Genomic DNA, 27393 nt, shown 5'->3' on the forward strand with positions numbered 1-27393 from the left:
AACTCTAGGCCTGGGAGCGCTGTCCTTCAGCTTTTCAGCTCAAGGTAGCACCCTACCACTTAAGCCACAGAACCACTTCTGGCTTTTTCTGTATATGTGGTGCTAAGGAATTGAATCCAGGGCCTCATTTATGCAAGGCAAGCACTCTACCACTGAGCCTCATTCCCAGTCCTGGTTTTGAATCTTGATCATCAGATCTTAGCCTCCAGAGTAGCAGGGATTACAGGCGTGAGCCACTAGCACCCAGAGATTCTCACTATTTCTAACTCCCCATACAGTAAGCCTTCTGACGACTTTTGCTGTGCATACATGCTTCAAAATCTACTCTGGTACCAGTGTTAGGTATGGTGGTAATATGCCTGCAATCCCAGAACTCAGAAGACTGGAACAGGAAATCCTGAGTTCAACGCCAACCTGGGCACACAGTGAGACCTTACCTCAAAACAAAACAAAACAAAAAGCAACAACAAAACTCACTCTGGCTCTGTTGTATGTAGCAGTTCACACAATATATGCAGTTCTATAACTTTCTTTTCCTGATTTATTATATACCTTGGAGATCTTTCCACACTGGCACATATATGTCCACTTTTTTTTTTTTTTGCTGGTCCTAGGGCTTGAACTTGGCCTGAATGCTGTTCTGTCTTTGTGCTCAAGGATAGTGTTCTACCACCTGAGCCACACACCACTTCCAGCTTTTTCTGAATGGTTTATTGGAGATAAGAGTCTCACAGGCTTTTCTGCCTGGACTGTCTTCGAATAGTGATCCTCAGATCTCAGCCTCCTGAGCAGTTAGAATTATAGGTGTGAGGCACTGGTACCTGGCTATTTATCACCTTAAAAAAGGTGTATTAACTACTTAGGAGGCTGAGATCTAAGGATTGAGGTTCAAAGCCAGCCTTCTTGTAGAAAAATCTGAGACTATTAACGTCCAATTTACCACCAAAAAGCCAAAAGTAGGGGTTGAGCTCAAATGCCAGCCTTGGGTGGGAAGAGGGAAACAAAGCAAGGACCTGAGGCCCTGAGTCAGTACTGGCACGTACACACCAAACAACAACAACAACAACAACAAGGAGCTGGGAAGGTGGCTCAGTGGTAGAGCGCTTGCCTTGCATACATGAGGTCCTGGTTCGATTCCTCAGCACCACATAAGCAGAAAGCTGGAAGTGGTGCTTGGCTCAAGTGGTAGAGTGCTAGCCTTGCTCTTAAGATCTGAGGGACAGCACCCAGGCCCAGAGTTCAGGCCCCACAACTGACAAAAAAACAGAAACAAACAAAAATAATCTAATATAATATGTATCATTTTAACCATCTTTATTTTCTTATTATGGTAAAACACACATAACATTAATTTTGTTGTTGTTAGTTGTGAGGCTTGAACTCTGGGCCTGGGCTCAGCTCTTCAGCTCAAGGCAAGCACTTTACCATTTGAGTCACAGTGCCACTTCCAGTTTTCTGGTGATTAACTGGAGATAAGAATCTCACAGACTTTCCTGCCCAGGACCGTGATCCTCAGATCTCAGCCTCCTGAGTAGCTAGGATTACAGGCATGAGCCACGGGCACCCAGCTGAAATTTACCATTTTAACTTTTTGGTTTTGTTTTTAGCGCATGCTAAGCACATACTCTACGACCTCCAGCCTTAGCCATTTTTAAGTATACAGCTCAGTGGAACTTAGTACATTCATAATGTGCAATTATAGCTACAACCTGTCTCCAAAACCCTTTAATCTTCTCAACTATGGCCTATTAAACAACCATTCCTCACTCCCTCCCCACCTAGCCCAGAAACCACTTAGTCTACTTCTGTCTCTCTGAATTTGCCTACACTAGGTATCTCGTACAAGTAGACTATGAAGAATTTGTCCATCTGGCTGGCTTATTCACTTGGCATGCCCATCTCATCTATGTTTGAGTATGCCTTGCTACTTTATTCCTTCTACAGGTTGAACACTGTTCCATTCTACAGAAAACCTTACTTTGCTTGCCTGCCTATCTATTGATAGACATTGGGTTACATTTGAGGTATTGTGAATAATGCTACTTCTATAAACTTTAGGTTTACAAACATCCCATTTTCAATTATGTAGGGTTTATATGTAGAATCAGAATTGATGGATTTTTTTTTTGAGACACTATCATACCATCGTATTCTTTTGTGTGTGTGCTTTAGTAGTTTTGCTCAATGTTGGCGCTCTACCTCTTGAGCCATAGCGCACCACTTCCAGCTTCTTTTTCTTTATGGTGATTAACTGTAGTTAAGAATTTCAGCAGGGGGAAAAAAAAAAAAAGAATTTCAGCAGGGGACTGGAAAGGTGGCTCAGTGGTAGAGCGCTTGTCTTGCATGCATGAGGCCCTGGGTTCGATTCCTCAGCACCACATGAGCAAAAAGAAAAAAGCCGGAAGTGGCACTGTGGCTCAAGTGGTAGAGTGCTAGCCTTGAGCTGAAGAGCTGAGGGACAGTGCCCAGGCCCAGAGTTCAGGCCCCACATCCAGACTCCACCCCCCCCCGTTTCCCCCCCACCCCCCGCAAAAAAAAAAAAAGGAATTTCAGCGGGGCACCGGTGGCTCATGCTTGTAATCCTAGCTACTCAGGAGGCTGAGATCTGAGAATCACAGTTCAAAGCCAGCCCAGGCAGGAAAGTCTGTGAGACTCTTATCTCCAATAAACTACTAGAAAACCAGAAGTAGTACTGTAGCTCAAGTGGTAGAGCACTAGCCTTGAGCTGAAGAGCTGAGGGACAGTGCTCAGGCTCAGAGTTCAAGCCCTACGACCCACAAAAAACAAACAAAGAAAAAAAGAATTTCATGGACTGTCCTGCCCAGGTAGGCTTCAAATCTTGATTCTCAGATCTCAGCCTCCTGAGTAGCTAGAATTACAGGATGAACAACTGACATCTGGCTTGGTTATTCAATCTAATTAATGATCTGAAGTCACCTCATAAACTGGCTACTGCTTGTATGTTGGCATCACAGAAGTAGCAACTGATACTTGGGAGGGGGTCATAGCCATGTCTCCACTGCTAAAGAAAGGCTGAACTTGCAAGCTGTTCTCCTCTGTGCACTTTTCTTCCTTAGTTTCCCTCTGCACAACTAAAACAGGCTGAGCTCTAAGTTACTTTTTTTTTGTCAGTTGTGGGGCTTGAACTCAGGGCCTGGTGCCATCCCTGAGCTTTTGGCTCAAGGCTAGTGCTCTACCACTTAAAGCCACAATGCCACTTCCAGTTTTCTGGTGGTTAATGTACCATGTACCTTCCTGCCCAGGCTAGCTTTGAACCATGATTCTCAGATCTCAGCTTCCAGTAGCTAGGCTTACAGGGATGAGCCACCAGTACCTGGCTGTAAGGTTTTCTCTTTCTTTCTTTTTCTTTCTCTTTCTTTCTTTCTTTCTTTCTTTCTTCCTTCCTTCCTTCCTTTCTCTTTCTTTCTTCCTTTCTTTCTCTTTCTTTCTTCCTTTCTTTCTCTTTCTTTTCTTTCTTTCATTCTTTCTTTCTCTCTCTCTCTCTCTCTCTCTCTCTCTCTCTCTCTCTTTCTCTCTCTTCTTCCTTCCTTCCTTCCTTTCCTTTTTATTGGCCAGTCCTGGGGCTTGAACACAGGGCCTGGGCACTGTCCCTGAGCTTATTTGCTCAAGGCTAGCACTCTACCACTTGAGCCACAGCACCACTTCTGGCTTTTTCTGTGTATGTGGTACTGAGGAATCGAACCCAGTGTTTCATGAATGCTAGGCAAGCACTCTACCATTAAGCCACATTTCCAGCCATAGAATTTTTTTATTTTTTTATTTTTTTGCCAGTCCTGGGGCTTGAACTGTGGGCCTGGGCACTGTCCTGAGTTTCTTTTGCTGAAGGCAAGCACTCTACCACTTGAGCCATAGTGCTACTTCCTGAGTACTTTCTGAAAGTGAGTCTCCCCCTTTTCATCATGAGGTGATGGAGGTAGCAGTAATAAGATAGTGTGAAGATGACATCACACCACACCTGTGCTACTAGGTACTACTACGGGCAGGCTGTGGCTGTGAGAAGTGAAGGGCCTTGCACCCATCTGTCAAGCAGGGCAGGGTGGCACAGCATTTTTCAGTAGCAAATCCTCCTCTCTACACAAGAAGTGCTGGTACATCACACCAACACACCCAGCAGGAAGGGCAGCTGAAGGACTGTTCTGTCTGCAGGACTGTGGTTTATTCGACTTGGATTGCTGACATGTGGGGCCCTGTGGGGAAGCAGCTGGGTGCCCCTGAAGAATGTACCAGCCTTGGATGGCTTGTGAGCAGCCAACCAGCTGAGGCTCCCAGGTACCTCTGGGGCTAGAGGCCACCCAGCCATCTGGAATGCAGGTGACTGGAATGGGGGAGCAAGGGGTGGGGGAAAGAGTCCAGTCTCTAAGAGCCACCCAGGGCAAAGTGTTGCCATCAGCATCAGCATTCTGCAGACCCCCTGGGGCCTACAAGACCTTGAGGCCATCCCACTCTCTTGGGGTCTGTTTGCCCATTTACAAAATGTATCACTGCCTTGATGGGCTTTCTAGAAAGTTATTGTATAATGTAGTATGGAACATGCTAGATTCCTAACAGCAGGAAAGAATGTGCCAGGTTGAGCCAAGATGAGGAGGGGGTGGTAACAGGGGTCACACTCAGGAAGTGTGTGATTCAGTATATGCAGTATATGCTCAGGAAATGCATGCTGGACAGGTTAAGGAGGTATAGCAGAGAGCGTCCAGCCCCACAAGCAGAAAGATTCCGGTGAGGTGACGCTGCACCTGCTGCCTGCCCCAGGCCACTGTGCTGGTGGCCCTCACCTCTCTGGGCCGCTCCAGCTCCGTCTGCAGCACCTGCTTGGCCAACTCCGTTTCAATGAGTCGCTGCCGCAGATCCTCATTCTCTTCTTCCAGCCGTGCCCGCTTCTTCTCCACCACCTCAAGCTCCTTGTGCAGACGCATGGAGATGTCCTTAGAGACCTGGACCACAGTAGGGGGGACAAGGGCATGAGCAGGCTGGAGGGTACTGGCTTGGACACTTAAGTCCTACTGACTGTCTTACTTTACCTACAGAGCAATCAGATGCAGGCCATTCTTTTCTCATCATCCCCAATTAGCAGAGGCACAAAGGGGGCCTAAAGAGTCTTGCATTCAGAAGGTGGCAGATTCAAAGCCCAAATCTGAGCACCCTCTAGGTACCCAAAAGCTATAATAGTCCTGTCTGGTCTAAGAAATTACTTATTTATATGTGGCATTTAATGGTCCCCAAACCTTGCCCTGCCACCCTCTGGCTCTGTCCTCAGGTGGGGCCTGGGCTCATCTTGAGGATGGCATAGGCTGGAGTGGAAGCCCAGAGCAAGATGAGCAACACATGACCCTGGACAAACCACTCCCCAGCTCTGTGCCTCAGTTTCCTCAGCTATAAATGGGCACTGCAACACCAGGACCAACCTCACAGAAGGATCAAATCAGTTCACATACACAAGCTTTGGCTCGGTGCCTACCACACTGAGTGCCGAGTGAGCGTTGGCTGCTGCTCCCAGGAGCTGAGGGTGAGGGAGCAGGACTTGCTGGAGGTCACAGTAACCCCCAGGACTGTTTCCAATTGTCTGGGAAATAGAACACGCCCGGAATGACAAAGGCTGGGCAAGTGTCCAACTCATCCCTACAAAAAAGAGCTAACAGAGCAGTAATCTCCAATCCAGGATGAACTAGCAACAGCACCCCATTTCCTGAAGGACACCCTCTGTCCTGTTCCATGCTGGTTATGTGGGAAGGTCAGGAAAAATGAGGACAGCCCCTCTGAGCTGATAAATTGCAAGTAGACTCCAACCCTGAGTGGGTCAGGTAATGCCAATTGTTGAATATCTACAGGGTGTTAGGATTCATTCGTCTCTATCCCCAATCTGTCCCAGCCCAGGTTACTGACAAGGACTACTGCTTTGAGGAAGTGACATGCTCAGGGTCACACACTGCTAAGGGCAGGCTGAGCTAAACTGGGAGCCCCAGGGATTTGAAGGAGCCAGTGGAGTCAGATTCCTCTGAGAGTCTTGAAGGCTTTAGCAGCATGACCTCTGTGTGGGGTACCCAGCCCAGTGCCATGGCTGTGGTACCGCCTCTCTCCAAAAGAGAACAAACAGGGCTCTCCCTGGTTCTGCCCTCTGCCTGGGCACAAGCCCAGCTCAGCATAGACCCTTTGGCAGTGTACAGGGTACAGGGCAGGCCAGAAAAAACAACAGCCAGAAAGGAAACTTGGTATTACCTCCCTTCCTTCTACTCCCCCTGTCCCTCTGGCCTGAAGGTCTCTAAGGACAGCCAGAAGGACAGTTCAGGATCTATGAGCCTCTTCAACTGCAATGACCACGGCAGGCCACCAACCTTCCCTTGTCCATGAAGAAGGGTGAGCAATGTCTCAGTATCAGCAAAGGACATGACAGGGTAGAAAACTAGATATGAGCTGTGAGCTAGGACAAGTTGTTTAGCATTTAGTAGAGGGTTGACACAATCTTCTCACAAGGGCTGCTAGAAGGAATAAATGACCTAATGCCGGAGTGGTGGCTGGAACAGAGAAGGTACTCATAAAATACAAGGCTTTTTATTCATTACTATTATTTTAAACAATTAATCCTATTTAATGAACTGTAGAAGTTTACTTTATATTTTCATGAACTTGGCCAACCTGGTTTTGATTTTGTAAAATACTTCAGATCCACACAGAGTTGCTAAAAGGACACAAGTTCAAGGTAGCATCAACACAGGATTTTTTGATGCACTGCCAAGATGATTGCTTTGTAGGACACATTTAGCTTCCAGCTATGGTCCCTGTTTGGGGGCTAGTAAGTCACCCAGGAAGCCCCTCACTCTTTCTTTCATCTTACTTGGACAGGGGGTGGGGGGTGGGGGGGAAGTACAAGGGTGGTGAGGTATAGAAATCAGGGCACCAGGGCTGGGAAGGTAGCTCAGTGGTAGAGCGCTTACCTTGCATGCCTGAGGCCCTGGGTTCAATTCCTCAGCACCACATAAGCAGAAAAAAAAAGCCGGAAGTGGCGCTGTGGCTCAAGTGGTAGAGCGCTACCTTGAGCTGAAAAGCTGAGGGACAGCGCCCAGGCCCAAAGTTCAGGCCCCACGACCAGACCCAAAAAAAAAGAAATCAGGGCACCACATCATGCCTGTGCTCACAATGGATAAACAAATCAGACTGAAACAAGGGAAAGGGAGATAAAGGAACAAGGAACTAGGTGTGTATGGAAAGTTGCACCTCCCTTCCACTGCCCACCAATCAATGTCCAGGGTGGGCTGCTGAGGCCAAGGTTCCTTTCCCAACTTGTTCCAAACTATCCCAATCTTGGACAGCTTCAGACAAGCTTCACTCCAGCTGGGGAGATGCCCCATCTCCACCACAGCTTCCACCTGGGAAGGCCACTTGATTCCCATGAGTCAATGAGTTGCTGGGTCTTTTCCCCTTCTGCTCCCATGGAATCCCTCCTCACTCCCAGGATGATATGTCAAGGAAACCTATCCTAGCCAGGTACAGATGATTCATGCCTATAATATTAGCTACCAGGGAAGCTGAGATTGGGATGATCATGCTTGCAGGCAGAAAAGACCATGAAACTTTCTCAGTGGAAGAAGCTGGGCTCGGTGGTATGCGCCTGTCATCCCTACTACAACAGGAGTCCTAAAATAGATCAGGGCTGGGAAGGTGGCTCAGTGGTAGAGCACTTGCCTTGCATGCCTGAGGCCCTGGGTTCGATTCCTCAGCACCACATAAGCAAAAAGAAAAAAGCTGGAAGTGGTGCTGTGGCTCAAGTGGTAGAGCGCTAGCCTTGAGCTGAAGATCTTAGGGACAGCGCGCAGGCCCAGAGTTCAGGCCCCAGGACGGACCCAAAAAAAAAAAAAAGAAATATATTAAAATAGATCATAGTACAGACACGTACCATGGCAAGAAGAAGCCTCCATCTCAAAAATACCCTGTGCATAGGAGGCTGAGATCTGAGGATCATGGTTCAAAGCCAGCCCAGGCAGGAAAGACCATAAAACTCTCATTTCCAATAAACCACCAAAAAACCAGAAGTGGCTCTGTGGCTCAAGTGGTAGAGTGCTAGCCTTGAGCTGAAGAGCTAAGGGTTAGCACCCAGGCCCAGAGTTCAAGCCCCATTACTGACAAAAAATAATAATAATAACTTGTGTAAAACAGGACTGGATGGGTGGCTTAGCAAGAGAGTATTTACCTAGCAAGTATGGGGCCCTCAGTTCAAACCCAAGAACTGCACCCCACAAAAAAGAGAGCCCACCAACTTAGCTTGCAAAATTAAAACAGAAAAAATTACAACATAGACAAAAAAGTATACAAGCTTAGACACCCCCCCACAATGTCTGGTAGCCCCAAGGGAGGCCAAAAGAGCAAAAAGCAGTATTGCTGACAGACAGACAGGGTAGCCGGAGCTAGAGGCTGGGCTTACCTAATCCTCAGGGCTCCATGCTTTCCATCCCCTAAAGAAGCCCTTTCATTATCCCCAGTCTGAGGCTCAGAAAGGAAAGGCCATTTACCCAAGGTCACACTTGCTCGATGGTATGAAACCAAGATTAGAAATCAGGTCTAAAGTCTAATTGATCTAAAGTCTTGCTCTCAAACTGACGCTGCAATAGGGAGAAGCTTGAATACATATTGATATTGCTACCACCAATAAAAGTTTAAATAAGAAGTCCCAACAGAAGTCCTGGCTCAGTATGCCAAGCACTTGAAAGACTCCATGTGCCTGTCTCATTTGATCCCTTTCAGCTACCCCCAGACTAGGGGGGCGGGGATACCAGGAGGGGTGAGGCAGCTGCCGCTTCCGGAAACCAGAGCAAATCCCCAAAGCACAAACAAATGCGCTCAGCCATGAAGTCATGGTTTATAGTGCTGGAGCCTGGCTCCAGCCTAACAGTCAACTGCATGTAGCCCCCACTCCCTGGCACATTCGCCCCTAGGCTGCTGGGCCTCAGGTTTCAATGTCTCTGTCACCCTGACCCTCAGGGAAAGGGACGGGAACTCTTGCTAAGGAGCACCCCTCAGTCAGAAGGCATTCTATTCTGGCCAGTGGGTGGCCAAAATCTCCAAGAATGCCACAATGATGGGAGTGTTACCTCTATTTCACAGATGAGGAAACTGAGGCAGAAGAGGGGCAGATTGTGCAGAGAAGCAGATTGCACAGAACACCTAAGAACTAAAGCCAAGACCAGGGCATTTTCCCCAGAAATGCCTGTGCCCAAGAAAGGGAAAGTACTACTGACAGGTCCTGGGGACTGCCATAGGGGCCATTGCAGATGATAATTTGGACCCCCAGAGCCTTGGGACCTGGCACCTGCCAACACATGCTCAGTTCCTGGGCACCACTTAGCATCTCTTCATTTAAATTATTCCATTTTCTATTCACAAAAGTCTCTAGAGTGTCGGTGTAATCCTAGCTACTCAGGAAGCTGAAATCTGAGGATAAAGGTTGGAAGCCAGCCTGGGCAGGAAAGTCCATGAGACTCTTATCCAAAAAAAAAACTACACGGAAAAGCTAAAAGTGGTACGTGGCTCAAATGGAAGAGTGCTAGCCTTGAATACAAAGAGGCTCAGGGACAGCACCCAGGCTCTGGATTCAAGCCCCAGGGCAGGCAAAAAAAAAAAAAAAGTTTCTAGAGGAAAGAACTAGTCATATCTCCAGTTTCCTCAGGGGGAAGCTCAGAGATGTGAAGAAGCTTACCTAAGGTCACACAGCAAGTAAGTCTCTGCCCACTGGCCCCTGACTTCCTCTTGATGGACAGAGGGCCCTGCAGAGGATGTCTGCCCAGACATGGGTGCCAGCAGAGTGAGTCAGGGGGTGGGGTAGACTAGAAATGGGAGACCAAAGCCTGACTTTTCATTCATAGCAGCCCTTACTAAAATCGTAGCCACCCAATATAATTAATAGAGGGCAAAAACCTTTAAGATTCAGTTACGCTAAGCCCCCGAACTGGGGAAACTGAGGCCACATGTGGTAGGGACCAGTCAGGTGGCAGAGCAAGTCTGAAGAGTCTCTAGGGATCCAGGAATCCAGTCCAGGCATCCCCAACTGAGCCTATCAAGTGAGCCCAACAAGCAGGCCTGGGCAATGCTGGGGGAAGCCGCATCCTGAAGACCTCTCAAAAATACTCCAGAACACCCCAACATGTTGGGACAAAGGGTGGTGGCCAGAGATGTCCTGTACAGGCAGAGCCAGCGGATGAGCTCAGCGCTGCAGCTGCTGGTGTAGACAGGGAAAGGAGGGAGAAAAAGGAGGGAGGAAGGGGCATAGTCAATGCTGATTGGCTAATTCAAATCCTAACAGAAGGGGCCCCTCCCCTCCACCCTAACCCCAGAGAGTTCCTCCCACCTCCATCTCCAGCTACTCCTGCCCCGCCCAACAGGCAAGGGGGAGCTGGTGACCCTGAAGCCCACCCCCTACACCTCCCCCCTGTGGGAGAGACAGGCATCCCTTCCTCACCTCCTCTTGAAGAAATCCTCAGCAACTGGGCGAGAGTGAAAAAAAAAGAATGATTCCTCGGCGTTTCTTTGGCTCTCTCCTGCATATTTCCCTCCTCCCCTAACACTAAACACTCTCCCCTCCCAATCCAGAGCTTAGATTTCTGACTGTTGATTTTTTCTTTCTTTCCTTTTTAAATAAGGGCTCAAGTAGGCATTAGTGGTTCACACCAGTAATCCTGGCTACTCAGGAGAGATCTGAAGATCTGAAGAACACTGTTCAAATCCAGCCCTAGCAGGAAAGTCTGTGAGATTCTTATCTCTAACTATACAAAAAAAAAATGTCTGGAAGTTGAGATGGAGTTGTGGCTCACATGGTAGAGCGTCAGTCTTGAATGGAAAAGCTAAGAGATAATGTCCAGGTCCAGTACCAGCATAAATTGGGAGATGGCGTGGAAGAGGAGGGGTGGGGTGAGGAAGAAGGCTCAAGCTGTGCCTGGAATTCGACTATTTCTATTTATCTAGCCATTTATTGCCAAGTGCATCTATCCCCCCTCAGGAGCAGATGTGGTTTGCACCTGAACAATCAGGGCTCCACTCTGATCAGTTTCCACAGAGGAAATGTCAAGACTTGAGGTGATGTTGAGGTGGCACTCATTGAGCTGGCACTCAGTGTTGACTTCCCCTGGTCCCACAGATCTCTGAAACAGCACTCATGGCCCCTAATTAACAGGTTTGTTTCTTGTTTTTGTTTTTTTTTTTAATTTTATTTTATTTTATTTGAGAACATACTGTACAGAGGGGTTACAATTACATTGGCAGGATAATGCATACATTTCTTACCAAGCATTGCAGCCTCCTCCTTTGTTTACCCTTCACCTCCCTGTTTCTTGTTTTTTACATTCCACTCCAAGGCTTGAATTTGCCAGTGTCTTCTGGTGGGGGGTGGGGGGGAGATCCTCATCCTGCCTAATCCCCTGGGTCCTTCAAAGCCACCTCTTTCCCTTCTGACTGAACCACTTCTCAGAAGTCACCACAGCAGGGAGATTGCTTAGGACTCCCCTTGCAAGCTGTACCACATGCCTAGGGAGCCCCAGCTTGAAATCCCTCCCCCTATCCCACTGAGCTGAGTTCTGAGGATAGGAGGCTGGTCCAGAGTCCCCAAGAAGTTTGTTTCCCCCCTTTCCCCACTCTACCCCACACAAAGTTCCACAGATAGCCAGGGTGGACGTCTCTCCTGAGGCCCCACCCCTCCGCTGCTTCCTGAGGCAGATATTGAGGCTTGGGAGGCTGACAGCCTGATTCTGCCATCTACATGAGGATCCCCGCTGACCTTGGTGAAGTGGCCTCAGATTACATCTAGAAAATGGAAATAATAGCTAACTTTTTTTCTACATTATGTAGAACAAGCTGTTTTCACACTCATTTTACAGATGAGCAAACAAACATAAGACTTTGCACAAAATCTGGGCATACTGAAGCCGAGTGTAAGCCAGCCCTGTGCAGCAATAGACCTTTACCACTCTCATTAGTCCAAGAAAGCTCAGAACTATGCAGGGATAATGGAAACCCAACACCTAGCAGCCAGCAAGAGGTATCTGCTGTTAGTGGGTTTCAGATTATGATAGCACCTTGGGGTGCCTCTGGTAGAAGGCCTGTGGATTCATCAGGAACACTCACTTTGCAAACATGGAAACTGGGGACCAGATGGGTAGTGTAACTGGATACACAAGAGTGAGCCACAGACCTGAACTGAGCCCCCACTAGGGTTCCTGGCCCCATCCCCTAGCCAGGGCACCTGTGAAGGTTTGCCGAGGACCCCAGGCTGACCTTGACATCCTGCTCCAGCCCTCGGATGAGTTCACCATCCACCTGGCCAGTCTGGGCAGCACGGAGGCTGCGGCGCTCAGCTTTGCGAAGCCGGTACTGCAGGATGCGGCAGGTCTTGCTGGCCTGGTCCAACTGCTGCCGCAGCTCCTGCAGCTGGTACACATCCTCCTCCATGTAGACGTCCCGCATCTCCAGCATCTCCGCCCGCAGCTCCTCAATCTCATCCTACACAGGGGGAAGAAGTAGTCAGGTCCCTGGGCTCCAAGACAGTGGCCACACCCTACATGAGCCAGTACCCAGGGTTCTAAGAATAGTAGGATGGATAACAGACCCCAAAGATGTCCATACCTAAACTCCCAGAATCATGAATGAATACATGCCTTACATGATAATGGAGACTTGGCAGATGTGCTTAAGTATCTTAAGGGAAGGAATTATCTGGTTGAGCCCAATTTCATCTCCCAGGTCCTCAGAAAAGGGACACAAAGCCAAGTGCCAGTGGCTTACACCTGTAATCCTAGCTACTCAGGAGGCTGAGATCTGAGGATTGAGGTTCAAAACTAGCCCAAGCAGGAAAGTCTGTTAGACTCTTATTTCCAATTAATCACAGAAAAAGCTGGAAGTGGCGCTGTGGCTAAAAATGGTAGAGCACTAGCCTTGAGCAAAAAGAAGCTCAGGGACAGCACCCAAGCCCAGACTTCAAGCCCCAGGAGCAGCAAAAAAGAAAAAAGAAAGAGGGGAGGGGAGGGAAGGAGATGAAAGGGAGAGGAGAGGGAGGCAAGTGGAGGCAGGCAGTGTGAGGAGGAAGCAAGGGCTGAGTGATGTTCTGCAGATGAACAAGGGTCCATGAGCCCAGGAATGTGAGCAGCCTCCAGAAACTGGAAAAGGACAGAAAAAAGAATTCTCCCTAAAGCCTCCAGGAGGAAGACAGCCCTGCCAACACCTTGCTTCGCAGACTTCTGACCTCCAGAATTGGGGGATAATCGAGTTAACCCACTTTCTTAGTCTGGGTCTTGAAGGTCTCCCAAAGGCCACATGCTAAAGGCTTGGTTGTCAACCTGTGGCACAACTGAAAATGGGTGCTTTAGGAGTTGAGGCAGGTAGTGAAGATGGTGGGTCATTAGAACCAGGGAGCCTCTCAGCCTCTTTCCCTCCTTCCTGGCCACCATGAGAAGAGCAGCCTCCTCTGCTGCCCTTTCCCTGCCATGATAATCTGCCACACCATGTGTACAATGTGAGTGGGCCAAGCAACTATGGACTGAAACCTCTTAAGCAATGAGCCAAAATAACCCTTTTTTTAACTCATTGCCATAGGTATTTTGTCAGTGATGAAAAGCTGACATAGCCACTTCATGGTGACTCATTATAGCAAATATAGGAAACACACTGTAGAAACACTCAATAAATATTTATGAGCGCCCTCTATGCCCTAGACCTTATCTAAGCACAGGGCAGGGGCACAATGGTAATCAATCCCTTCTAGATATTCTGCCTCAAGCTTCACTGGCAAAATACAGAGCAAACAAATAAGCACACACATTAATGCAGTTACTATTCAGTGTCATGACAGCAAAAACAAAATAAAAACCACAGCAATGTGGATAATGCTACAAATGAGAGAAAAGTGCTATGTTAGGAGACATGATCAGGGAGGCCATTCCTGAAGAAGGGACATTTAAGCTGAGGGGAAAAAAGTGCCAGGAACAGTGCATGCAAAGCCCAGAGGCTAATGGGAGGCGAAACAAGATAGTGAGTGCTGGTCTCTACCCTCCAAGTTCAAATTTCCCCCAAGAAAATGAGAATTAAGGGTCTAGGAGGTGGAGTCTCTTGTCCTTATACTCCTTAAGCTCCTTCAACTCCAGGAAGGATGTTCTAAACTCTCTCTCTCTCTCTCTCTCTTTCTCTCTCTCTCTCTCTCTCTTTCTCTCTCTCCCCCCCCCCCCACCCTCGGGCAGTCTGCTAACTCAGCAGGGTCCTCTCTTCACACCTGCTTGCCTGCAGGCAAGGGCAGGCTGGGGCCAGCTAGGGTGGCTCACGGTGGGAAGGGGGCGTGGCCTTGGGTCTGATTCACAGGCCTGGCTGGAAGCAGTGCCTCCAGGCAGGTTATAAGCAGCTAAGAAGCAAGTCTACCCATCCAGTTGTTTAATGGGCTTATTCCTTCCTCACTTGACACTACAGCCACTGGAAGGAGGGGGGGGGGTTACAGCTGTACATTCAAAATAGATGATGTGGTCAGTCACCAGGATGCACCCCCACCAAATCCCAAAATACACTGAGTCACCATCCACACCAAGTGGTCAGACTAGAAGTGGAAAAAGAGGAAGTGGGGCAGAAAATGATCACACCAATGAGAGAAATGAGGAAGTGAGGGGTCCCACACCAATTCAAGGAAGCCTGAAGGACCAACACTCAAGGAAGTGCAGGCCCATGGCTAACTTCAAGCCAGGCTAGGTCACATGGGCCTGGGTCCAAATTCAGCTGTGCCGCTCACTCATATCCCCTGCAGTTAGTCTAATAGGCTCCAATAGTGAGGAAGGAGTTGGAGGTCTAAGTGGATCTCAAGTTCAGAATAAGCTTGAGGGGAGTGGTAGAGACATACAAGTTCATGATGCTGGCTACATTAACAGATGTATGAAGTTTAGGTCATAGATAGTGACATACTCCTCACAGGACCACACCCAGAGCACTGGGAATCACAAGTTAGCTTTTAAATAACTGACTTCTACTCATAAAAATGAGACACAATCATACAAAGTTTCTTTAGTTGTTTAATGGAGACAGGATATTGCTATATAGTCTAGGTTAACCTTGAACTTATATCTTCCTGCCTCGGCCTCTCTAATGCTGGGGATTACAGATATGAATCACAACCTGGTCCTGAATTATAGTAGCACTCAAAGTGTGGTTCCTGAGCCTTGGGATGAATCAGCTTAGTAGTGAGTGATTCCCTAAGCATGCATAAGGTCCTAGGCTCCATCCCCAGCAGAAGGAAGGAAGGAAGAAAGGAAGGAAGGAAGGAAGGAAGGAAGGAAGGAAGGAAGGAAGGAAGGAAGGAAGGAAGGAAGGAAGGAAGGAAGGAAGGTAGGAAGAGAGAGAAAGATTCTGTGTCACTAAAACAGTATTAACATCACTGGAAGCCAGGTGCCAGTGGCTCACGCCTGTAATCCTAGCTACTGAGGAGGCTGAGATCTGAGGATCGCAGTTCAAAGCCAGCCCGGGCAGGAAAGTCCGTGAGACTCATCTCCAATAAACCACTAGAAAACAGGAAGTGGCGCTATGGCTCAAGTGGTAGAGTGCTAGCCTTGAGCTGAAGAGCACAGGGACAGTACCCAAGCCCAGAGTTCAAGCCCCATGACAAAAAAAAAAAAAAACGAATCACTGGAAAGCCTGTTAGAATTTCTCACATCCCCATCTAGACCTACTGAACTAGAAACTCCTTTTTTTTTTGGGGGGGGGGTCCCATCGTGGGGCTTGAACTCTGGGCTTGGGCGCTGTCCCTCAGCTCTTCAGCTCAAGGCTAGCACTCTACCACTTGAGCCACAGCACCACTTCCGGCTTTTTTCTGCTTATGTGGTGCTGAGGAATCGAACCCAGAGCATCAGGCATGCAAGGCAAGTGCTCTACCACTGAGCCACCTTCCCAGACCCTGAACTAGAAACTCTTAAGGTAGGCTCTCTCCCAAGTGATTCTGATGTGAACCAGTTCTTTCTATCTTGTTGTCATTTCATTTGTATTGTTTTGGCAGTGCTGGGTTGAACTCAAGACCTTAGGCTTGCTGGGCAGGTGTTCTATCACTAAGCCAAATCTCTAGCCCTTTTGTGCCACTTATTTTCAAAATAGGATCTCATGTTTTGCCCAGTCTACCTGAACCTTGATTCCCTGTTTTGTACTTCCCACAGTAGCTGTGATGACAGGTATGTACCATTACGTAAACTCAGCCTCCCTTGAGATGGAGTGCCATAAACTTTTTGGCCCCAGCTGGCCTAGAACCATGATCTCAACCTTCCACATAGCTGCAATGACAGGCACACACCATTACACCCGGCTATTGGTTGAGATGGGAGTCTTACTAACTTTTTGCCCAGGGTGGCCTCCATCTTGTTTCCTCCAGATCTCAACTTCCTAAGTAACTAAGCTTACAAGTGTGAGCCACCATGCCTGGCTTCCTTCACATCTAGTTGCCCTACAAGGGTAAAACTCCCCATCTCTTAGCCCAAGTCTCCCACCGTGGAAGGCCTGACACAGTTCAGGCCTCAGCAAGCATCTACAGACAAAGAATGAATGGGCAATCTCTCTTGACATGAGCAGCTGTCTCCTGGGGACTGTCTTCACCACAGTGGGTTTGTGACAGTGCAGGCTGTTGCATTCATGCCAGCTCTGTCTGTGGGAGCTTAGGGTGGAGGCAGACTTCTGGGGGCTTGTCTCATCTACAGGCAGAATGCTAGCCAGCCCCTCCTGGCACGGTCCCACGTGACGGTGAGTTGACAAAGGCAGACTTGTGGCCCACTGGGATGTAGACAAAAGAGGCTGGCCATTACAGGACTTGGTAAGGGGCTCTGAGCTTCCCGGCCTCAGTGAGGGGCAGGAAAGGGGGCTGGTAGGCAAAAGGAGGGATCTCAGGAATGCAGGACTCTACTGGGCCATAGAGACTCAGGGTCCACACTGAGCCCAGAAAGAACTGCAGTCAGGGCTCCACTCCAGGAAAGCTTCTCAAATGATAGATTCAACTGAGTGGAGAAAGCATGGGCTGCCCAGCTCCTTCACAGACAGCCCTGGGGCCCTGTACAGCCCCCATCCTTCACACCTCACATCAAAAGTAGAGTTCAAAAAGTCATACTAGTTGGGTGTGGTGGTGCATGCCTGTAATCCCAACTACTTGGAAGGAGGACCTTAGTCTAACACTAGACTTTCAAAAGTGTAAGACTCTATTTGAAAAAGAACAAAAACAAAAAAGAGCTGAGGTGGCTGGGCAGGTGGCTCACGCCTGTAATCCTACCTACTTGGGAGGCTAAGATAGGAGGATCATGCTTCAAAGCCAGTCTGGACAGGTAAGTCTGTGAAACTCTTATCTCCAATTAACTACCAAAAAACCAGAAGTGGTGTTGTGGCTCAAAGTGGTAGAGCACTTGCCTTGGGCAGAAGAGCTGGGGGACAGTGCCCAGGCCCAGAGTTCAAGCCCCACAACCAAAGGGGGGAAAAAATACTGGGGTAAGGTAGAGGTTGTGGTTCAAGTGGCAGAGAGCACTTGTCTAGCAAGCACCAGGCCCTGAGTTCAATCCCTAGTATTACCAAAAAATAATAATCTCACTATATGGTAGTGCTCAAGGCCAAGCAGAGCAAGGCAGACCTGTCAGCTCCTCCATGGGCTGCGACCATTTTCAGGCTCTCTCCTCCATGACAGCTTCCCTCAGTACTGACCCAGAATGCAAAAGGTGGGGAGCAGAACTGCACCCACACTGCACCAGGGCAGTTAGCAATTGCCTTTCTTCAGAGGTTCCTTTTGCTCTGATTAGCAAGAAATGCCTATTTATTAGAGAAAGTCTGAAAGTCTTAGGCATTTGTTCCCACCAGCTTCTGCTTCCAGTCTAAGCCCATCACCCTGGGCCCCTAACCCATCTGTTCTCCTTCCTACACTAATGTGACATTGTCCCCAGCTCCCAGATAAACTATAACTAAGAAGGTAGCTATCGCCTACCTACCAGAAGCCTCCCCTAACACTGATCCAGACCTCACTGATGGGTGTAACTGACGGCTAGTTTAATTCTCTTCCTAACTCTATGAGGCAGATGCTAGAAATGTTCCCACTTTGTAGCTGGGAAAAAGAGCTCAGAAGTTTCCAGAGTTGCTCAAGAAAGGGAAAGTGAGCTGGGCATTGGTAGCTCATACTTGTAATCCTGGCTACCAGGAGGCTGAGATCTGAGGATCATGGTTCAAAGTTAGCCCAGGCAGTTAAATCTGTGAGATTCTTATCCCCAATTAACCATCAAAAAGCTGGAAGTAGAGCTGTGGCTTAAGAGTGCTAGCCTTGAGCAAAAAAGCTCAGGGATAGTGTCCAAGCCCTGAGTTCAAACCCTGGTATTGGTAACAACACAAACAAACAAACAAGTAGAGAGCTGTGTTCCACAAGAGGCAGATGACCCTGGCCCAGACATGGTAACTGTATTTTTTTTTTTGTGGCCATTCCCTCTGCTAGAATGGCCTTCACTAGGCTAACTCACAAGTGTATCGTCCTTCCAGAACATTCCCTCCTCCCTTAATCTCAGACTGCACACTCTGAACTCCACATTCCCTAGTGCTAACAACTGAGGTTGTATTTGTGTCTTCAAGTCTGTCTTTCCCAAGAGTTGGGGGAAGGGCAGAACTGGATCTGATCCATGTCTGATCCCCAGTATTGCTAAGGGCAGGGCACAGTACACAGTGAGCACCCATCATGGCCCACGGGCACACAAATGAGTGAAATGGTGGCTGCCATGCCCAGTCTGAGCTTGGGTGTTACTGAGTCCAGACCTCCAGCTCCTCGTCAGCTGAAAATGGGGAGCCTGGTCTCAGACCTCCTTCCCACTCTAGAAGGCTGGGGTAGCTCTGTTCTGCCTGGTGTGTCTCCTGTTCCCACTGGCTCCCTGCCTATGAAGTACTTCTGTCTACCCAGTGAGCCTCATAGGGCAACCTGCAGGAAGCAGCTTGAGAGGAGGAGCTGCTCCTGTGATGGCCAGTTCCCAGGAATCACCAGGGTGAGGGGAAGGGGGACTGGCCAGGAAGCGTCTCTGGGCCCAAGCTGGGCTGAAGGACCCGACATGAGCTCACACTGCTAATAATAGGCTTGCAGAATGCCCCCGCCAGGCAGGAGTCCCTGCAGCACAGTGGAGAGCCACGGCAAAGCACCAAGGAGGGTCCTGCCCAAGCCCATCCGAGTGGAGTATGAGACCTGAATGCAGGAGAGAGACCTCCACACAGGATAGACTGCTGCCTTCAGGTTCTTCCCTGCATTCTCAAAGACCTTCATTTTCACTAACCGCTAAAACAGCCTTGCCTTCTGTTCTGACCCAAGGGAACAAACGAGGTTGTTATTAGTGGCACCTGTGACTTTGCCGCTCAAAGAAATCACAAATATTTTCATATTCCCCAACAGTTGTCAAAATATTGTCTACACTCATCATTATTTTGAAATTACAGTAGTTAACAGACCTGTCACCAGAGCTCAAGTTAATAAACAGGCATATTATTATATCTGAATTGTACAATATTTTAATAACTGTTTTAGTATATGTGGCTTTATGTTAAATATTGATCACCCTAAAAATTATTCACAGCAGAAGGCTTAAGCGGGTCCATTGCACAAGATTAGATGAGGTTCTTGTTCTCTCTAGAGCAGCCAACTGGGCTCAAGGGAGAGAAGCAGAGGTTCATTTTCAAAACACATTTTTTGATACAAGTTTTTGCTATGTAGCCCAGGCTGGTCTTGAATTCACCATACTGCTACCTCAGCCTCCCTAGTGCTGGTATTACATGCACAAACTACCATGACAGGTTTCAAACCACATCTTTAACACTCTAAGCCAGGCGCCAGTGGCTTACACCTATAATCCTAGCTACTCAGGAGGCTGAGATATGAGGATCGCAGTTTAAAGCCAGCCTGGGCAGGAAAGTCTGTGAGACTCTAATCTCCAATAAACCACCAAAAATCTGGAAGTGGCACTCCAGCTCAAGTGGTAGAGCACTCACCTTGTGCTGAAGAGCTCAGGGACAACACTCAGACGGAGAGTTCTAGCTCCATGATTGACCAAAAACAACAACAACAAAAACACTCTAAGAAGGATTTCTTTCTGCAACACATGCACACAAATATAAGATGATGAATGTCTGTACAGGGAAGATGAAAGGGGGCCTAGATTCAGGGTGCTCTGGAACCCTTACACACAACTGAAGATGCTCAGGCATGATGCAACTAGCTTACATGACAGGCCCTCTACAGAAATAGGAACACGTGGTCATGAGTGATCTGAACCAGCAGGCCTCAAACAACAGGAGAGGAAGGGCTCCTGAAAGCAGGAAGTTGCTTCTCTCTAGCTAGCATGTAGAAACTACTAGAGTGGTGGTCCCCCAACTACCTCCCACCCAAGAGTTAAGCTCCTAGTGCCAATGTAGAGCTCAGAAATGGGCCCTGTAGACATGGGCAGGGTCGTGAGCAGAGATCCCACTCTGCTCACACAAGACTCTGTACTTCCTGTGAAGTATAGAGAAAGAAGGCTCTCTTCTACCTAATTTATTCTCCACTCAGTAAGGAGTGTCTGTCTGTATCTGCCTCCCTCTCTCTCTCTCTCTCTCTTTCTCTCTCTCTCTTTCTCCCCCTCCTTTCTCTTGCCTCTCTTCTCTCTCTCCCTCTTTCTTTCTCTCTCTTCTCTACCTCCCTCCTGCTCCCTCTCTGTAGTGCTGGGAATGGAACCCAGAACCTTGCATAAGTAAGGCAAGCACTCTTATCATTGAGCCATGCCCCTAGCTCCCAAACATTGATTTTTTTTTTCTTTAAGCATATTTAAAATGTGGTCAAAACTGTCTAAAACTCTCCCCTAGCAACAATCCAAATATCTCTCAGCTGGTAAATGGCTGGCTGATTGGTGGCGCTGGGTCAACAGTAGAGCCAGAGGCCAGGTGGGTGCTTGAAGGACAGGGCCGGCTGCAGGCCATGGGATGCAGCGCACATGGATAGCAAGGCCAGGCTACTGGGTCAGAGAACACGCAGTGGTTCTCAGGGCCTGGGGCTGGGGAAGGGATTGACCTCCAAGAAGAAATCTCCATATCTTTTCTTTCTTTTTTTGGTGATGGACTTGAACCCAGGATCTTAAGCATGCTAAGTACACACTGCCATGGAGCCATACTCCCAATGCTAAGGAACAACTGACATATGGCCAAATAAATTTGACCAAGGTATCCAGTTCTGCAACCTTACCCCAATCTATAGCTTGTTTTTTTTGTTTTGTTTTGTTTTTTGTGCTGGTACCGGGGCTTGAACTCAGGGGCTCTGGGAAGACATGTTCTGAGCTTTTGTGCTCTTTAGTGCTCTACCACATAAGCCACAGCTCTACTTCCAGCTGGCTTCAAACCAGCATCTTCAGATCTCAGCCTCCTAATAGCTAGGATTACAGGCTTCTTTTACATCTTGATGGGATGAGGGTTACAGAACAGGATGCTTTTATCCAAACTCATTCTACTGTATCCAGATTATATCTAAGGCTGAAGATGTGGCTCAGGGATTGAGCACTTGCCTTGCACTCCAAGAGTCAGATTCCAAACCTAGCGAAAGAAAAGAAGGAAAGAGAAAGAGAGACAGAGACAGAGACAGTCTCTCCACTCCTTGGGCTGGCAACACTCCAGTGCTTCAGGGCTTCCTTCCCTCAGCAAACGTGAGCCTTTCATTTGCCATTCCCTCTGCTGGGTCCTAAGCCACCTCCAGAGCTGCCACATTCCTGCAATGGCATCTCCTCACTGGAGCGTTCTATGCCCACAAGGTAGAGGCCCACTTCCACCATCCTAACCTTTTTGTTTTCACAGGCTTACTGATGACACTTGATTTTATTTGTCTGCTAAGATTCCATGTTCAGGGCGCAGGCCTAGCTCAGTACTGACATACAGCACCAGCTCCATAGACTGCTGATGAAGGAATAACCGGCCCTAAGGGGAGAACTACCCTCCCCCATTCTCCTTGTGACAAACTGCCTGGAGCTGGGCTGAGGTCTCCTCAGGTCTGGATCTCTTTGATCCTGTGAGCTTATTGTCCATGGTGGTTTTAGAACCCAGTCCATCGATGTCCAGGTTCCAGACCTTACACCAATGTATGGCCTCCTTCCCACCTCCTGGGGCCCAAATGGCCAAGGGCAGGCAGTCCAGGAAGGGCAACAGAGCTGGGTCTAGTACCAGAACCTTCACTCTGCAGAGGAGCAGGATCCCCAGCCCACCTTCTCCCACAATGCCTGGCCACCACAGTCCCTCCCTCAGACTCAGGAGTACCCATCTGCTACTTTGGCTCTGCCACCCTGGCTCTGACCACTCATCTTGGCCTCAGAAGGGCTGGCCAGCCAGGTGGCCAGCAGTGGCCATGGAGGAGACATGCCAGCCCCACCCAAGAGGCCAAGGTAGCCATCTGCTGTCCCTTCTGCCAGTCCCCCCAGGGGTCTGTCAAGGCTCCAGATAAGATCTTAGGAGATGGCCGCCTTCCTCTCAGTTCAAATGCAAACACTCTAGGGACAGCAGTAGGAAGGAGGAGAACCCAGAGACTCTCTCACTTCAGGGGACATTAGGGACAACACTCTCATAGGCCCTCAGAAGTTCAGGGTCAAGCAAGGGGAACTCTGGACTTTGGTCCCCCACCCAGAACCCAATCCAGCTTAGGTGGAAGCTGAACTCCAGTTCTGATGGAGTCGAGGTAAAAGGTCCTGGAGGAAGGTCCCACTCTGCCAGGCATTGCTGTGTCTCTTGTTGGTCAGGAAGCTGCCTGGTCCTGAAGCCCACACTGCATCCTGCTTCTCTGGTTGGGAATGGTGAGGGAAGAGTCCCCAACCTGTCTCTCTAATGCTGTAGATAACAATCAGGCTGACCCTGGGTGCTTCCTCCATCTACCGTGTGCCAGGTGCATGGGCAGGCAGTACATCTCTCTGTGTATCCTGAACTGTCATTCCAGTGGATCAGGAACCTGAGTTCAGAGGCCAATGTCACATGCTAAGTGACACAACCAGGATACCTATCTGGTTGAAGTTCTTGTAAACTAGACCAGATAGTCTCCATAACAGAAGAGCCTGGCATGCGCTGGACACTGGGCAGAGACAGAATGGCTGCTATCAATGGCATTATTATCTTCTCCCCACTTTATAGAGGAGCAAATGGAGGCTGGGAAGGACAAGGGCCACAGTCAATGAGGAGCCCCTACTGCCTCAGGCAGGAGGCAGATACTCACTTTGTCAGGGAGCTGTGTGAGTGTTGAGGGTGGAAAGATGCCAGGTGCCCACCCAAGCCACACTGGAGGCTTCATGGGGTAAGGCAGGCCCTATGGGTCTGGGACACTCACAGAAAAGTGCATGGGAAGGAAGGCATCTTTGGATCTGGCGATGTTATAAACATTCCCCCAAACAGCCTCTGGACGGCAGCCAAACAACAGGAAGAGAGCAGGGAGCCAAAGATCTTTGGAGATGAAAAGCAAGATTTCAAGAGTCAGCCAAGCACTGGTGGCTCAGGTCTATAATCCTGGCTACCTGGGAGGCTGAGATCTGAGGATTGCAGTTCGAAGCCAGCCCAAGCCAACCCAAGTCTATGAAACAGTTATCTCCAATAAACTACACACACAAAAAAAAAGAAGAAGAAGAAAATGATTTCAAGAGTCAAGAGGGTAGCCCCTGAGCCACCTTGGGAACACCCTGACCTGTGGAACACCCCAAAGCCTGGTATACTGGGAAGAGTAACGCAGGACCCCAGTCTTTCTGCCTCTGCCCATTAATACAGCTACTACCCATTAAATGACCATTGCCAAGCATCTTAACCTCTCTGGATTTCAGCTTACTTGTCTACACAGAACTCAGGGACTCTGGGCTAGGAACGTGGCTCAGTGGTACAGTGCTTGCCTTGCATGAATGAGACCCTGGGTTCAATTCCTTAGCACCACATAAGCAGAAAAAGCTGGAAGTGGTGCTGTGGCTCAAGTGGTAGAGCGCTTAGCTTTGAGCTGAAGAGCTAAGGGACAACACCCAGGCCCAGAATTCAGGCCTCACGACCGACCAAAAAAAAACCAAAAAACCAAAAAACTCAGGGACTCAAAAAAGGGACTCAATACCCTGGAAGATCCTTCCTCTTGTGCAGAAATAGGAGGGGATGACATGAAACCTACAATTACCAAGTTAATTATCTAGTCACTGTTGGACCTATGTCCCAAAGGAGCCTTCAGGAAACTCCAAGGTACCTGGGAAACCAAAGCAAAGAAAGTGTGTGTGTATGTGGAAAGGGAGTGTGTGTGTGTATGTGGAAAGGGAGTGTGTGTGTGTGTGTGTGTGTGTGTGCGCGCGCACGCGCAAGTTGGGGACCCTGGGGATTCAGGACCACACAAGCTGCTAGGCCTCAGGGTGAGGTCAAGGAGGGGCCAAGGCAGAAACCTAGGCAACAGGGCAGGCCCAGAAGAGCCAAGCAGGCTGAGACTAATCCAACAAAGTGGAGGGACCCAAAACTTTGCACCCAGGCTGTGGCCTAGGCATAGACTATTTAACCTCCATGTCAGAGGGAGAGACCACAATGGTGATCTTTCATAGCAAAGGAACACCACAGGTCTCAAGGCTGAGGCTCTGGCTTTGGTCCATCTAGGGATGAGTAGCTCTGGACAAAACGGGGAAATGTGGGATGCAGAAAGAAGGATATAGCTCTCAGAGTGCTACCTGGGGCCAAACCCATAGAGACGGGACCCTAGACCCAGGGTTCCACGAAGTCAGCCCAGAGTCTTTGAGTGATGAGCCAGGAGGGCCAATTCCCATGTACTTGTGGACTCACAGCAACCCTGCAGGGCCAACCCGATCAGCACCCCACCTTTACAGAGGAAGAGACTGAGCTCTGAAAGGAGATAGCAGAGCTAGGATTCCAGGCACAGGGCTCCTAGTCCCCTTGGGCTCAGAGAAGGGAAGCCTAATTCCTGCTGTGCCTTGGGGCAGCACGCATACCAGCTAATACAGAGCAAGAGGCCTTGGCCCCTGGCCTCCCCAGAGCTCCAGTGAGTTCCTCCTTCCGGCCCCCAATGGGGAGGAATGTGACCAAGGATGAGGTCATGCTTGTGGAGGATGGGAAGGGACCATGTGAAGATCTGTGGCCGCTGGTCAGCGTGCCTTAAACTTTCCAAGCCTTTTCCTAGAGTCTCCCTCTATCCTGAAGACTATGCAGGGCTTTGGGCTCTCTCCCCTCCTCAGTGCCTAGGATGAGGCTGGGCTACCATAGCCTCTATTCTAACTCCAATTCTCTCCAGTGCCTTGGGGAAATGAACTACATTCTGCCACCATCACTACCACCACCACTACTACAGTGTCCTGCAGCTCACCTCCAGACAGCAGATCAGGATCACACCCACCTATTTATTGAGCCCCTCCAGGTATAAAGGCAGCCACTCAGGCTAACACTGCCTGGCTCTCTGGGTGCCCACACCGTCTCTGTCCTTCCCCCTTTCTAGCCAGAAGTGGTGGGCACCCTTTACAGATAAGAGACAGCATGGCTCAATCCAGCCCCCAGCAAAGAGAGGAGGAAAGGCAGGGAAGAAAGGACAAACCGGAAATTCTTAGGAGATTAGAAGGGAGTTAGCCCAGGGCAGTAGTTCTCGGGTGAGCAGGCCTGACAACTATCTATGTCCCTGAACCCCAAGGAGGCCAGGCCCACGTGTGAGTGTGGCCTTGGGGCCTCGGAGCCTTTGGTGCAGCTTCTCTGGACTTGGGAGACCTGCCAGCCCCCATCAACCACCACCTAGCCCCAGCCAGCCCCCATCAACCACCACCTAGCCCCAGCCAGCCCCCATCAACCACCACCTAGCCCCAGCCAGGCTTCTTGGACTCCCAGATCCAAAAGGTTCAAGACATTCCTCACTGCTCCCAGCAGCCTGGTAGAGGAAGCCTTGCAGAGAGCAGCAGGAATATGCTTGCATTGGCTTCAGGGAGACAGCAACCAGGACTTCCGGTGTTTGTGTATGGGACGTGTGTGTGTGTGTGTGTGTGTGTGTGTGTTTGTGTATGGGACATGTTTTTGTGTGTGTGTGTGTGTGTGTGTGTCTGGGTACCCAGTCTTGTGTGTGTGTGTGTGTGTGTGTACACGTGTGTGTGTGTCTGGGTACCCAGTCTATCAAGCACCCAGGCTTGCATCCTGACTCTGTGCACATGGTCAGGTATCCTGTCGGTGTGAATGTCTCTGTGCAAGTATCCTTGCTCAGTGTCTGTTGAGTCTTGGGTGAGTGTGCTAGTCTGCTGTTTCCCATGGAAGGATAGTGGGGATGCCTGGCAGCCAGGATCTGTGCCACCTGACATGGGGACTTGGATTTCTATAGTGTGCATGGTAAAAACCAGTGTGGCTTTGTGTGAACACCCACATGTATGTGGCCTTTCCACACTGAGTGTGTCTTCACACTGTATGCCCATCTCGGGGCCTCATTCCACTGTGTTTCGGCTGGGAAGTGTGTGTGAGCCTGAGGTTTCCTGACAGGGTGAGCGTGTGCTGTCTGTCTGCAGTGGGCGGGTATGATGACACGGACATGGCGTGTCTGCAGTGGCTTATATGTTACTCTCCATGGGGTCCTCACTACCATCCCAGTGGCAGGCTGAGGAAGCACACAGCGTCAGTGTGTCAAGTCCAGCATGAGTGGCTGTGGGGCCTCTGCACTTGAGCTGTGAACATACATCTGTGCGTCTGTGTGTATAAGAAGGTGCCTAGGGAGAGACGTAGGCCCGGTGCCTGGTCAGGGAACACTGAAGTCCTGGGAGCTCTGTGGTTTCCCCAGCAGCTGCTCACTCATATTTTCCATCTCATAGGAGCTGCTCCAACACACACACAAACACACACCAATGACTGAGTTCTTTTTTTTTTTTTTTTGTCGGTCGTGGGGCTTGAACTCTGGGCCTGGGCGCTGTCCCTCAGCTCTTCAGCTCAAGGCGAGCGCTCTACCACTTGAGCTACAGCGCCACTTCCGGTTTTCTGGTGGTTTATTGGAGATAGGAGTCTCACGGTCTCTCCTGCCCGGGCTGGCTTTGAACCACGATCCTCAGATCTCAGCCTCCTGAGTAGCTAGGATTACAGGCGTGAGCCACCAGCGCCCGGCAATGACTGAGTTCTTAAGAGAACAAGTCTTGGAATAGCCTCTTGCACGTCACCTTTCCGCTGACCATGGTGAGACTACCCCTTTTTTCCACCAAGTGTCAGACTGGAATATTCTCCCTACAGCTGGGAAGAATGGCATGCAATAGCCTGCTATATTGCCTGACAACTTGGAAGCTCTCAGAAAAGAAGGGAAGGATGGAGGGAAGAAAGGAGAGAAGGAGGGAAGAAGGGAGAGAGGGAGGAAAGAAGAAAAGGAAGACTGGGCTGTATCTCAAACACTCCCTGCTAAAACCTAAAACACAC

The 27393-nt window shown here is 49.3% G+C and overlaps 1 protein-coding gene across 3 annotated transcripts in view; it reads right to left on the minus strand.

The window, feature by feature from the left end:
• Positions 1-27393, minus strand: part of Mtcl2 (microtubule crosslinking factor 2) — a 79140-nt gene that overhangs the window by 46949 nt on the left and 4798 nt on the right. For all 3 annotated transcript variants that reach the window (XM_070007251.1, XM_070007253.1, XM_070007252.1), the window contains exons 2-3: positions 12274-12498; positions 4794-4952 (exon numbers count right to left, since the gene is read on the minus strand). In XM_070007251.1, the coding sequence (XP_069863352.1) occupies positions 4794-4952; positions 12274-12498 (384 nt within the window). The remainder of the gene's footprint in view (positions 1-4793; positions 4953-12273; positions 12499-27393) is intronic.

Source organism: Dipodomys merriami, unplaced genomic scaffold, assembly GCF_024711535.1.
Source record: "Dipodomys merriami isolate MVZ:Mamm:240054 unplaced genomic scaffold, mDipMer1.0.p SCAF_7, whole genome shotgun sequence".
Taxonomy (NCBI): domain Eukaryota; kingdom Metazoa; phylum Chordata; class Mammalia; order Rodentia; family Heteromyidae; genus Dipodomys; species Dipodomys merriami.